The sequence below is a fragment of the Pseudophryne corroboree genome, chromosome 4 (assembly GCF_028390025.1).
Source record: "Pseudophryne corroboree isolate aPseCor3 chromosome 4, aPseCor3.hap2, whole genome shotgun sequence".
Taxonomy (NCBI): Eukaryota; Metazoa; Chordata; class Amphibia; order Anura; family Myobatrachidae; genus Pseudophryne; species Pseudophryne corroboree.
Genome location: NC_086447.1, coordinates 774068055 through 774082987, shown reverse-complemented (window position 1 = coordinate 774082987; position 14933 = coordinate 774068055). Strand labels below are relative to the sequence as shown.

The following is a 14933-nucleotide window of genomic DNA, read 5'->3' as shown; positions in this document are numbered from 1 at the left end:
CACCCAACTCCATCCCACACTACACCTCCTATCACCACCACCATCCCTCACCCCTACGCAAAAACATATACAGGCAGTGACCCCTCTCCACACACTTGCCCAAGGACCATAAATCATTACCCACAGCATTTCATAAAACCACACGCCAAACTACGTACCCTTCACAAAAAACACTCCACCACACACATTCCCTTCAACACCCTCCACAATCCAGCCACACACCACCCTAACCCTATCGCACACCCACCACCCTCCCTCTGCACCCAACTAATTCAGTCAAACCATTAAAACACCAGCTACCCCACAAGACTACCCCCATAGCCTAAAGCCACTAATACGCCAATTCTAACTCCAACATCTGCTAACATAACACACCTCTACCCCCAACAAACACCCTAACACCACATCCACTTCACTTTGCCACACACATAAACAATTCACCCACCGCTACCACAAAAACACAATAGACGCACCCTCCAAACACACCATTCCACCACAACTTCACCATCTACTATTCTACTCCTTCACTTTTCTGTTGAGTTTACCGGGGCGTAGCCCCTTACGACGGTGTGAAGAGCGCCCGTAGGGCGCGATGAATCACCTAGTATATATATACATATATATATATATATATAGATATATAGATATATATATAAATATATACATTGTGTGTGTGTGTGTGTGTGTGTGTGTGTGTATATATATATATATATATATATATATATATATATGTGTGTGTGTGTGTGTATATATATATATATATATATATATATATATATTTCTCTAACGTCCTAAGTGGATGCTGGGGACTCCGTAAGGACCATGGGGAATAGCGGCTCCGCAGGAGACTGGGCACATCTAAAGAAAGCTTTAGGACTATCTGGTGTGCACTGGCTCCTCCCCCTATGACCCTCCTCCAAGCCTCAGTTAGATCTCTGTGCCCGAACGAGAAGGGTGCACACTAGGGGCTCTCCTGAGCTTCTTAGTGAAAGTTTTAGTTTAGGTTTTTTATTTTCAGTGAGTCCTGCTGGCAACAGGCTCACTGCATCGAGGGACTAAGGGGAGAAGAAGCGAACTCACCTGCGTGCAGAGTGGATTGGGCTTCTTAGGCTACTGGACATTAGCTCCAGAGGGACGATCACAGGCCCAGCTTGGATGGGTCCCAGAGCCGCGCCGCCGGCCCCCTTACAGAGCCAGAAGGCAGAAGAGGTCCGGAAAATCGGCGGCAGAAGACGTCCTGTCTTCAACAAGGTAGCGCACAGCACTGCAGCTGTGCGCCATTGCTCTCAGCACACTTCACACTTCGGTCACTGAGGGTGCAGGGCGCTGGGGGGGGGCGCCCTGAGACGCAATAAAAACACCTTGGCTGGCGAAAATACATCACATATAGCCCCCAGGGCTATATGGATGAATTTTAACCCCTGCCAGAATCCATAAAAAAGCAGGAGAAAAGTCCGCGAAAAAGGGGCGGAGCCTATCTCCTCAGCACACTGGCGCCATTTTCCCTCACAGCTCCGTTGGAGGGAAGCTCCCCTGGCTCTCCCCTGCAGTCACTACACTACAGAAAGGGTTAAAAAAGAGAGGGGGGCACTAATTAGGCGCAGTATTAACTATACAGCAGCTATAAGGGGAAAAACACTTATATAAGGTTATCCCTGTATATATATAGCGCTCTGGTGTGTGCTGGCAAACTCTCCCTCTGTCTCCCCAAAGGGCTAGTGGGGTCCTGTCCTCTATCAGAGCATTCCCTGTGTGTGTGCTTTATGTCGGTACTTTTGTGTCGACATGTATGAGGAGAAAAATGATGTGGAGACGGAGCAGATTGCCTGTAATAGTGATGTCACCCCCTAGGGGGTCGACACCTGAGTGGATGAACTGTTGGAAGGAATTACGTGACAGTGTCAGCTCTGTATAAAAGACAGTGGTTGACATGAGACAGCCGGCTACTCAGCTTGTGCCTGTCCAGACGTCTCATAGGCCGTCAGGGGCTCTAAAGCGCCCGTTACCTCAGATGGCAGATATAGACGCCGACACGGATACTGACTCCAGTGTCGACGGTGAAGAGACGAATGTGACTTCCAGTAGGGCCACACGTTACATGATTGATGCAATGAAAAATGTTTTACACATTTCTGATAATACGAGTACCACCAAAAAAGGGGTATTATGTTCGGTGAGGAAAAACTACCTGTAGTTTTCCTGAATCTGAGAAATTAAATGAGGTGTGTGATGATGCGTGGGTTTCCCCCGATAACAACTGATAATTTCTAAAATGTTATTGGCATTATATCCTTTCCCGCCAGAGGTTAGGGTGCGTTGGGAAACACCCCCTAGGGTGGATAAAGCGCTCACACGCTTGTAAGGGCTCTACCTTCGCCTGAGATGGCCGCCCTTAAGGATCCTGCTGATAGAAAGCAGGAGGGTATCCTAAAAGGTATTTACACACATACTGGTGTTATACTGCGACCAGCAATCGCCTCAGCCTGGATGTGCAGTGCTGGGTTGGCGTGGTCGGATTCCCTGACTGAAAATATTGATACCCTAGATAGGGACAGTATATTTTTGCCTATAGAGCATTTAAAAGATGCATTTCTATATATGCGTGATGCACAGCGGAATATTTGCCGACTGGCATCAAGTCTAAGCGCGTTGTCCATTTCTACCAGTAGAGGGTTATGGACACGTCAGTGGTCAGGTGATGCGTATTCCAAACGGCATTTGGAAGTATTGCTTTATTAAGGGGAGGAGTTATTTGGGGTCGGTCTTTCAGACCTGGTGGCCACGGCAACAGCTGGGAATTCCACGTTTGTACCCCAGGTCGCCTCTCAACATGAGAAGACGCCGTATTATCAGGCGCAGTCTTTTCGTGGACAAGCGGGCAAAAGGTTCCTCATTTCTGCCCCGTGACAGAGGGAGAGGAAAAAGGCTGCAGAAATCAGCCAGTTCCCAGGAACAGAAACCCTCTCCCGCCTCTGCCAAGCCCTCAGTATACGCTGGGGCTTTACAAGCAGAATCAGGCACGGTGGGGGGCCCGTCTCAATGAATTTCAGCGCGCAGTGGGCTCACTCGCAAGTAGACCCCTGGATCCTTCAGGTGATATCTCAGGGGTACAAATTAGAATTCGAGACGTCTCCCCCTCGCCGTTTCCTAAAGTCGGCTTTACCGATGTCTCCTTCTGACAGGGAGACAGTTTTGGAAGCCATTCACAAGCTGTATTCCCAGCAGGTGATAATCAAGATACCCCTCCTGCAACAGGGAACGGGGTATTATTCCACACTGTTGTGGTACCGAAGCCGGACGGCTCGGTGAGACCGATTCTAAATCTAAAATCTTTGAACACTTACATACAGAGGTTCAAATTCAAGATTGATTCACTCAGAGCAGTGATTGCGAACCTGGAAGAAGGGGACTACATGATGTCTCGGGACATCAAGGATGCTTACCTTCATGTCAAAATTTACCCTTCTCACCAAGGGTACCTCAGGTTTATGGTACAGAACTGTCACTATCAGTTCAGACGCTGCCGTATGGATGGTCCACGGCACCCCGGGTCTTTACCAAGGTAATGGCCGAAATGATGATATTCCTTCGAAGGAAGTGAATTTTAGTTATCCCTTACTTGGACAATTCCCTGATAAGGGTAAGATCCAGGGAACAGTTGGAGGTCGGTGTAGCACTATCTCAGGTAGTGTTGCGGCAGCACGATTGGATTCTCAATATTCCAAAATCGCACCTGGTTCCGACGACGTGTCTTCTGTTCCTAGGGATGATCCTGGACACAGTCCAGAAAAAGGTGTTTCTCCCGGAGGAGAAAGCCAGGGAGTTATCCGAGCTAGTCAGGAACCTCCTAAAACCGAGCCAAGTCTCAGTGCATCAATGCACAAGGGTTCTGGGTAAAATGGTGGCTTCCTACGAAGCAATCCCATTCGGCAGATTCCACGCAAGAACTTTCCAGTGGGACCTGCTGGACAAATGGTCCGGGTCACATCTTCAGATGCATCAGCGGATAACCCTGTCACCAAGGACAAGGGTGTCCCTCCTGTGGTGGTTGCAGAGTGCTCATCTTCTAGAGGGACGCAGATTAGGCATTCAGGACTGGGTCCTGGTGACCACGGATGCCAGCCTGCGAGGCTGGGGAGCAGTCACACAGGGAAGGAATATCCAGGGCTTATGGTCAAGCCTGGAGACATCACTTCACATAAATATCCTGAAGCTAAGGGACATTTACAATGCTCTAAGCTTAGCAAGACCTCTGCTTCAAGGTCAGCCGGTGTTGATCCAGTCGGACAACATCACGGCAGTCACCCACGTAAACAGACAGGGTGGCACAAGAAGCAGGAGGGCAATGACAGAAGCTGCAAGGATTTTTCGCTGGGCGGAAAATCATGTGATAGCACTGTCAGCAGTATTCATTCCGGGAGTGGACAACTGGGAAGCAGACTTCCTCAGCACGACCTCCACCCGGGAGAGTGGGGACTTCACCCAGAAGTCTTCCACATGATTAAAAACTCGACAGGTATTGCGCCAGGTCCAGGGACCCTCAGGCAATAAGCTGTAGACGCTCTGGTAACACCGTGGGTGTACCAGTCAGGGTATGTGTTCCCTCCTCTGCCTCTCATACCCAAGGTACTGAGATTGATAAGATGGAGAGGAGTAAGCACTATATTCGTGGTTCCGGATTGGCCAAGAAGGACTTGGTAACCGGAACTTCAAGAGATGCTCACGGAGGATCCGTGGCCTCTACCTCTAAGAAGGGACCTGCTCCAGCAAGGACCCTGTCTGTTCCAAGACTTACCGCGGCTGCGTTTGACGGCATGGCGGTTGAACGCCGGATCCTGAAGGAAAAAAGGCATTCCGGATGAAGTCATCCCTATCCTGATCAAAGCCAGGAAGGATGTAACCGCAAAAACATTATCACCGCAATTGGCGAAAATATGTTGCGTGGTGCGAGGCCAGTAAGGCCCGACGGAGGAAATTCAACTGGGTCGATTCCTACATTTCCTGCAAACAGGAGTGTCTATGGGCCTGAAATTGGGGTCCATTAAGGTTCAAATTTCGGCCCTGTCAATTTTCTTCCAAAAAGAACTAGCTTCAGTCCCTGAAGTTCAGATGTTTGTAAAAGGGGTACTGCATATACAGCCTCCTTTTGTGCCTCCAGTGGCACTTTGGGATCTCAATGTAGTTTTGGGTTCCAAAAGTCACATTGGTTTGAACCACTTAAATCTGTGGAGTTAAAATATCTCACATGAAAAGTGGTCATGCTGTTGGCCCTGGCCTGGGCCAGGCGCGTGTCAGAATTGGCGGCTTTATCCTGAAAAAGCCCTTATCTGATTTTCCATTCGGACAGGGCGGAATTGAGGACTCGTCCTCAGTTTCTCCCCAAGGTGGTTTCAGCGTTTCACCTGAACCAACCTATTTGTGGTGCCTGCGGCTACTAGGGACTTGGAGGCCTCCAAGTTGCTAGACGTTGTCAGTGCCCTGAAAATATATGTTTCCAGGACGGCTGGAGTCAGGAAATCTGACTCGCTGTTTATCCTGTATGCACCCAACAAGCTGGGTGCTCCTGCTTCTAAGCAGACTATTGCTCGTTGGATTTGTAGTACAATTCAGCTTGCACATTCTGTGGCAGGCCTGCCACAGCCAAAAATCTGTAAATGCCCACTCCACAAGGAAGGTGGGCTCATCTTGGGCGGCTGCCCGAGGGGTCTCGGCTTTACAACTTTGCCGAGCAGCTACTTGGTCAGGAGCAAATACGTTTGTAAAATTCTACAAAATTGATATCCTGGCTGAGGAGGACCTGGAGTTCTCTCATTTGGTGCTGCAGAGTCATCCGCACTCTCCCGCCCGTTTGGGAGCTTTGGTATAATCCCCATGGTCCTTACGGAGTCCCCAGCATCCACTTAGTACGTTAGAGAAAATAAGAATTTACTTACCGATAATTCTATTTCTCATAGTCCGTAGTGGATGCTGGGCGCCCATCCCAAGTGCGGATTGTCTGCAATACTTGTACATAGTTATTGTTACAAAAATCGGGTTATTATTGTTGTGAGCCATCTTTCAGAGGCTCCTCTGTTATCATGCTGTTAACTGGGTTCAGATCACAGGTTATACGGTGTGATTGGTGTGGCTGGTATGAGTCTTACCCGGGATTCAAAATCCTTCCTTATTGTGTAGGCTCGTCCGGGCACAGTATCCTAACTGAGGCTTGGAGGAGGGTCATAGGGGGAGGAGCCAGTGCACACCAGATAGTCCTAAAGCTTTCTTTAGATGTGCCCAGTCTCCTGCGGAGCCGCTATTCCCCATGGTCCTTACGGAGTCCCCAGCATCCACTACGGACTATGAGAAATAGAATTATCGGTAAGTAAATTCTTATTATATATATATGTGTGTGTGTGTGTGTGTGTGTGTGTGTGTATATAGATATATATGTATCTGTAGATAGATAGATAGATATGCGGTTAAAATCCCGACAGTCAGGATCCCGATGCACAAGATACCCGCAATGGAATCCCAACAGACGACTGAATCCTGAATGGGAACAGAACACCGATGCCGGAATCCTGACCCTTGGGATCCTGAATGTCCAAACAGTGGGGTAGGTAAGTACGCCGGGGATGGGAAGGGGTTAGGTTTACTCGACCACCCAGGGAATTCGGGTTAGGGTGCAGGAGGGAAGGTTAGGTTTAGGTTGCGGGGAGGGTTAGGCTGCGGTGGGGGGACGACACACAGTTAGTTTTAGGGTGCGGAGAAGGGGGTTCAGGTTTAGGCAACACCCGGGGAGGTTAGGGTTGGGCACCTAAAAGGGAGGGTTAGGATAGAGTAGAGAGAGAGGGTTAGAAGAACACTTACTGGCTCTTGCCGGGATTTCAACTGTCGGGATGCTGCTGATCAGTAGCGGATCTTGCCACAGGGAAGCAGGACTTTTGCCCGGGGCGCCGCCTTCCGGAGGGCGCAGGGCGCTGCACCAGGGCAAGATCCGCTGGCCGCTGCCCCCCCCCCGCTGCCGCTGGGAAGGGAAACTAGACGCGTACGCGTCTAGTTTCCCTTCGTGGAGAGGTCCTTTACTGTGCGGTGCGCGATGACGTCATCGCGCACCGCACAGCAAAGGTCCTCTCCACGAAGGGAACTAGACGCTACGCGTCTAGTTTCCCTTCGTGGAGAGGACATTTGCTGTGCGGTCATCGCGCACCGCACATCATTTCAGTCTGTACAGGGGGCGTAAATGACCACGCCCCCTGTATGAAGCCACGCCCCCTAATGCCGCCCGGGGCGCCAGAAGCCCCGGAACCGGCCCTGCTGCTGATCACCAGCATCCAACACTATTATAATATATATATATATATATATGAGTCCAGAATGACCCGGCACTCACATGCCCTTTGTAAAAAAGCGATTTGCTCACGGTGCCTTCCCTCCAGGTAGCAGCCCAGAGATATAGTAAAACAGAATGGGCGGCACTCCGAGTCTTACTTCAAGTGAAAATAAAGTGCAACGACTTTTATTGGTCAAATACGCATGATCTACGTTTCGGGGTCGCAGCCCCGTCGTCAGGATAAGTGTACATGACATATAGTGCTGAATTAATACCTTAGTTACAGAATGACTCCTCCCGCCGGCGTTACCCACGCCGCCCGGATCCCGGCCGCTACATCCCGTCTCACCGGAAGTGACGTCGCGCCGGTCCGTCCAGCTGGCGTGATGACGCTGTGAACAAGGTTGCCATAGTTACTTGTAAACAGTGAATTCAAGATAGACAGTTCCGTCTAATTATACATTTCAAAAACTCAACATATTCTGTGTGCAATTGAACGGTGCTATGTGCCAATCGAAACAAATACATTCTGTGCAACTGGAAAAAATTAATAACGTGTTTAAAAACTACAGAGTATGTCAGTGCATATATATATATATATTTAACTTATGGTTAAACCAAGTATAAAAACATTTTCTTCCACTTCCAGTGCTGACCTGCTTAGTCTCTAAATAGCGATCCAATAAAGGACCAAGTAAAAAAATTTAGGGATTAAGTACGCCTATAATAATAAATATAGCCCCTATTCATTTAAATAATTTTATCTAGGGGTAATTAACTTTATATAAAGCATCTTAAATTCAACGAATCATTAAGGCCATAGGGATGGGTAGTATTGAGTCTATATATCCATCTGGACTCCAGCTGTAGCAGTTTTTTAGATCTATCACCACCCCGTAATGATTGTGGCACATGATCAATAATCATATATCTAAGTGTAGCCATGCTGTGCTTAGCTTTAGCAAAATGCCTGGCCACCGGTTGCTCGCTGTCGCCACTTTTGATGGCCTCTCGTATGGCGTATCTGTGTTGTGCCATTCGTGTCTTAAAGACACAATCCGTTTTACCCACGTATGATAACCCGCATGGGCATGTAAGGAGGTATACGACAAATTTAGAGTCGCAAGACAACGGGTATAAAATCTTGAAAGGTTTACCTGTATGTGGGTGTCTGAATTTGTCGCCTTGAGTGAGATAGCTACATGTCGTGCAGCCACTACATCTAAAACACCCTTGTCTCTTACTGAGGAAATGTCGTTTAGGCTTCTCAAATTCAGAAATGTCAGTTTTTACAACATAATCTCTTATGCTCTTATTCCTTTTATGACTAATTAATAATCTAGAATTAAATACCTCACCTAGTTCTTTATCTGAGGCCACTATGGGCCATAATTGTTTAACTCTTCTAGAGAGGTGAGTGCTACTAGAATTATATTGAGTGACCCACGGGAACTTGCCCTCCATCGATTTCTTTTGATTAGGTTTCAATAATTGTTCTCGTGTCATCTTAAGAACTTTATTTTTGGCTTTCTGCAGTTCCTCAGCTGGGTATCCACGTTCTAAAAACCTTTCTGTCATTTTAGTCAACTCGAGGTCCCTAGTTTCTACTTTGCTGTTAATCCGACAAACCCTAAGATATTGGGAATATGGTAAACTAGCGACTGTTGCCCGTGGGTGAAAGCTGTCAAACTTAAGCAGATTATTTCTATCTGTGGGTTTAACATAGAGGGATGTACTAATATTCCCCTCCTGTATGTCAATTTGAACATCTAGGAAACTAATGGTAGAATTATCCATCTTCATGGTAAATTTGACAGGGCTAGATGATTGATTGTGGCCTTCTATGATATCTACTAATTGGCCCTGTGTACCCGTCCACAGGATAAGTATATCATCTATATATCTGTAATAACCTCTTAGATGTTCCGTTATAGATTTATCCTGCAAAAATAAATCCTTCTCCACCTCTTACATATACGCGTTTGCGAAGGACGGGGCCACAGAGGACCCCATCGCACAACCGGTGCGTTGAATATAATACCTCCTGTCATAAAGAAAATAATTATGCGTCAATGTGAATTGTAATAATTCCAGAAAAAATGCAACATGTGGGCCTTTGTAAAGTGGATTATTAGTTATAAGGCGTCTTACTGCCTCTACCCCAGCCTCCTGCGGGATACATGTATATAAACTGGTAACGTCTATTGACGCCAAACATGCATGTGGTGGTAATATTCCTATCGTGCCCAATTTGGTTAACAGCATAGAGGTATCTTTTAAATGGGTATTAGTCTGTTGTATACAAGGTTGCAAATGTGTCACAAAAAACTGCCAAGGGTTCACACAACGATCCTCGGGCCGAAATTATAGGCCTGCCTGGAGGGTTGTGTGCATCCTTGTGCAGTTTAGGAATACAATAAAAGATAGGTACAACAGGATGATCTCTTGACAATGCCTTGGATAACGAGACAGAAATAAAACCTTCACATACCGCTCTAGATAGCAATAAATCTAGTTCTTGTTTAAAGGCTCTCGTCGGATCAGATTGTAAAAAACCATATGTTACTTGATCAGAGAGTAGCCTTTCACATTCTTTCTTATACTGTACAGTGTCCAACACCACTATACCACCCCCCTTATCGGCATTTCTAATGACGATATCCCGTCTCATGCCTAAATTCTTTAAAGCATTAAACTCGTCCCTGGTCATATTTGGATGTGGTTTAATGCACGGTTCACTGTCCAAGGAATCCATCATCCTTTGGAAAGTTCTAATGGAGGGGTTAATTGAACTAGGCTCAAATGCCGATTTACTCAGGTGGCTCACCTGTGCAGGGATGTCTCCTGCTGATGCTGTTCTAGAGTCCGGTGGTGTTTTATTAAAAAATTCCTTAAGCTTAAGTGAACGTGTCAATTTATATGTCTCTATCTTCCACTGCATTGGGTCCAAAGAATTAGTGGGTATAAAGCCCAGACCCTTGCTAAGGACTTTATTTTCTGTGGACGTTAACTCCTTGGTGGAAAGGTTGAAAATTAATTGCGTCCCCTCCTGGGGGGTTTTGAGCTTGCTCTGGGACCTCGTCTTCCTCCTCGTCTGTCCCCCTCGCCTCGTGAACGCACTCCTCTTCCTGCGGCTATAGCTCTGGTTCGTATCCCTAAAGGGACTTCATCCGCCTGTTGATTGCGTCCGGTGGTATTATCTTCCAATTCACTTGCCGAGGTACTTGAGTATATTGGACGTTGTTCACGTCGTCTTGGGAACTGTTGACGTCCCGGGGTCTGTCTCAATGTACTATTCGACAACCAGGAGTAAACCCTGTGTTGTGAATAGTCCTGTTGTACTTTTACTAATTTTTGATTTTTGAATTTAATCAGGTTGATTTTATATTGCTCCAGTTCGCCCTCCATTTTGGCCAGCCAATCAGGGGACGGAGAAGTTGTTATCCCATGTTCAATGGTAAATGCCTCAATTTTCTGCTTGGTATTATTAATTTCTCTCGTGGCCTCCTCTATCACGAGCAATAGCAGATCCATTGAGCACTTGTTTAGTACCGAAATCCATTTCTTGCAGAAAGTTACATCGTATCTTCCTATGGTGGGCATATTATGTATCCGGAACCCTCTTGGTATCTGCTTTGCCCTGTAATAATCGGATAAAGTCATACCATGGTATTGGAAATCAATTTCCCGTTTGTGTAATTTCAGGAGGTCTCTATAAAGATCTTCCTTGGTGGCAACGCTGTCTGCTTCAAACGCTGAAATTTTAAACAGAATACTTTCTGCCTCTGCCTCAGAGAAGCTTAATGTATCAGAGTTGTCACATGCTTTATATAAAGTTAATTACCCCTAGATAAATTTATTTAAATGAATAGGGGCTATATTTATTATTATAGGCGTACTTAATCCCTAAATTTTTTTACTTGGTCCTTTATTGGATCGCTATTTAGAGACTAAGCAGGTCAGCACTGGAAGTGGAAGAAAATGTTTTTATACTTGGTTTAACCATAAGTTAAATATATATATATATGCACTGACATACTCTGTAGTTTTTAAACACGTTATTAATTTTTTCCAGTTGCACAGAATGTATTTGTTTCGATTGGCACATAGCACCGTTCAATTGCACACAGAATATGTTGAGTTTTTGAAATGTATAATTAGACGGAACTGTCTATCTTGAATTCACTGTTTACAAGTAACTATGGCAACCTTGTTCACAGCGTCATCACGCCAGCTGGACGGACCGGCGCGACGTCACTTCCGGTGAGACGGGATGTAGCGGCCGGGATCCGGGCGGCGTGGGTAACGCCGGCGGGAGGAGTCATTCTGTAACTAAGGTATTTATTCAGCACTATATGTCATGTACACTTATCCTGACGACGGGGCTGCGACCCCGAAACGTAGATCATGCGTATTTGACCAATAAAAGTCGTTGCACTTTATTTTCACTTGAAGTAAGACTCGGAGTGCCGCCCATTCTGTTTTACTATATATATATATATATATATATATACAAATAGAGGGTACCGGCTCTCCCATAAGCAAACTGCAGCTGTGCGCCGGGTGCCTTTGCAAATAAGCGTATAATACACAAGAGAAAGATGGCACGGCACTCCAAGGCGACTTTTTAAATCATAACTCCTGCCGTCTGAGTTATGATTTAAAAAGTCGCCTTGGAGTGCCGTGCCATCTTTCTCTTGTGTGTATATATATATATATATATATATATATATATATATATATATATATAAGCTTTTTAATACTGTATATGTTAAAATAATTATGTTTTTCTAATCATATCACCCTCCTAAAAATGTACTTAATTATTTTTACTTATATACACCTCCTGCCTGGCCCCCTCCCCTCCTTTCCCTTGCAGACTGCAGCAGGTTACTTACATTACAGAAGTCACGCTGAGACAGTACTTCTGACAGGCTGACAGCTGCTGCCCAATTCCCTGCAGAGGCCACGCCATTATTAAAAGTAAATAGACTGCACAAGAAGAGCAACATGCTCCTCCACCTCCTCATGGCCTGGCACAGAGACTGAGAGAGCGCGGGGCAGGCGGGAGACGAGACGATAGCGCGTCACATCGGAGCAGACATAGGAAGATGCTGCGAGGCGGAGACAGGAGATTGAGCTGCGGCCGGCCATGATTAACCCGATTAGTGAATGCAGGCGTGTGTGACGGGGGCGGCGCCGGTGTTTTGCTGATGCAGAGGAGAACCGGGACAGCCGGCGCCCAGCTGCCGCAAGTGGCAGTAAAGTGGGGAGCCGGGAACACAGGACAGCAGATCGGATCAGAGATCCGATCTCTGGTGGGTGGCGGGGCTTCGGGGGGCCCTTTTGAAAAGGGGGCCCCGGGGTACTTACCCCCGGGGCCCCCCTCTTAATCCGGCTCTGAAGATAGGGCTGAACTCAAAACTCGTCAGCACTTTCTTCCAAAGGTGGTGTCTGCGTTTCATATCAACCAACCTATTGTGGTGCTGGTGCTTACCGACACCTTGGCTACGGCAAAGTCCTTGGATGTGGTGAGGGCTTTGAAGATCTATGTGAAACGGACAGCTCGTCACCGGAAATCGCACTCGCTGTTTGTTCTCTATGATCCCAATAAAATTGGGTGTCCTGCTTCGCAGCAGACTATTGCATGTTGGATCAGGCTTACTATCCAGCATGCTTATTCCACGATAGGTTTGCTCTGTCCAAAGTCTGCACAGGCCCACTCTACTAGGTCGGTGGGTTCTTCCTGGGCGGGTGCTCGGGGTGTCTCGGCTTTACAGCTCTGCCGAGTAGCTACTTGGTCAGGTTCGAACACGTTTGTTAAGTTCTACAAGTTCGATACTTTGGCCTCTGCGGACCTTCAGTTTGGTCAATCAGTTCTGCAGGAACCTCAGCACTCTCCCATCCGGTTGGGAGCTTTGGTACATCCCCATGGTACTAATGTGGACCCCAGTATCCTCTAGGATGTAAGAGAAAATAGGTAAATCCTTTTCTCGTAGTCCGTAGAGGATACTAGGCGCCCGCCCAGTGCTTCGTTTCTTCCTGCACTGTTACTTGGTTAAGTATTGTTGGTTCAGCTGTTGCTGCTCCTGGTTTAAAATTTGGTTAGCTTAGCTTTCCTCTAGTTTGTGTATGCTGGTTCGGAATCTCGCCACTATCCTTTTATAACCTTCTCTCAAAGTATGTCCGTCTCCTCGGGCACAGTTCCTAGACTGAGTCTGGAAGGAGGGGCATAGATGGAGGAGCCAGCCCACACTATAACATTTTTAAAGTGCCCATGGCTCCTGGTGGATCCGTCTATACCCCATGGTACTAATGTGGACCCTAGTATCTTCCACGGACTACGAGAAAAGGATTAACCTGTAGGTAATAAAAATCCTATTTTATGCATACCACAATGGATCTGTGTTCCACAACTTATTGCACACAACCTCAGTTTAAGTATAGATATTGCCAGTGAGGGAATTCGCTCTACAATGCGTAACTCTCCAAATTTCTCTCGAACACTCACTTTACCTAATGGTAAATATGTCTCCTGGTAACTAGGATCATGGTGCTTCCATGTTTAGTGTTGCACCAGCTGCGGAACCACTGCATTTGAATTTATTGACGGTGGAAAACTTTTTGTATCAATGTCACAAGTTCTATTATACGTGTTTTACCAATAAATGACAATAGCTTTTACCAGATGTACATTACAATCTAATTTTCTGGTAGAAACACTGCAAGCTAATTACCTGAGGATAACAGGCCCGCAGTATGATGGATGGATATTGCTGCAGGTATCCTCCAGCTGTAGCCTTTCTCCCGGGCTGATGTCATAGTTGTGCTTTGGATAACTAACCAGCCAACTGTAGTCCACCCCTGTCTTAATCTTGCGATATTCATTCTCCTTTTCACGCTGTTGTTTCTCTGCTTGCTTCATCTGCCAGCTGAGCTCCATCATTAGTGTCTCTACCACCATGTCCGTGGGATTTCTCTGGGAAAGTCTCACATTAGACTCATTCCACCTAAACCAGGATGTAAGGGCCATCACTCACCAGGAATTGTACCTAAAATACACAAATCATCATAGAGTGTTCTTAATCAGAACTTAAGTTTCTTTTTTCTATAGAAGTGCATAAAACATATGGCTGGAATTTATTCTGTCCACAAAACATTACTACTCTGGATGATATTAGATCAGTTTGTTATTACTGGAGCCTGGAAGCACCCAACTCTTAGTGATCTGTTTCACAGAAACACTTTCCAGTCCTTTCACTGTGATCCTGTCATCTCACATCAGCAGTTTGGCCTATGAGCTAGGCAGGACAAGTCCAGGCTACTCTTATGGACAGACTTTTTCTCCATCTCTGCAACACTCACTCTAAGCGGTACATTTACTAAGATTGGAGTTCTATTTAAGATGGGATGTTACCCATAGCAACCAATTAGATTCTACTTCTCATTTATCTAGCTCCTTATAGAAGATACCTGGAATCTGATTGGTTGCTATGGGCAACATCCCACCTTAAATAGAACTCCCATCTCAGTAAATTTACCCTTGAGAATTCACCAGCCAAACTCCGTCAGCTGATGCTATCCCCAGCTTAGGCTCACCTCCTATATGGGTTTAATATTA

At 46.4% G+C, this 14933-nt stretch overlaps 1 protein-coding gene across 1 annotated transcript in view; it reads right to left on the bottom strand.

Moving 5' to 3' along the window:
- The window catches only part of RD3 (RD3 regulator of GUCY2D), a 97226-nt gene extending 82866 nt beyond the window's left edge, over positions 1 to 14360 (bottom strand). The window contains exon 1 of the mRNA XM_063918256.1: positions 14050 to 14360. Within this exon, the coding sequence (XP_063774326.1) occupies positions 14050 to 14345 (296 nt within the window). The 5' untranslated portion in view covers positions 14346 to 14360. The remainder of the gene's footprint in view (positions 1 to 14049) is intronic.
- Between the last annotated feature and the right edge of the window lie 573 nt (positions 14361 to 14933).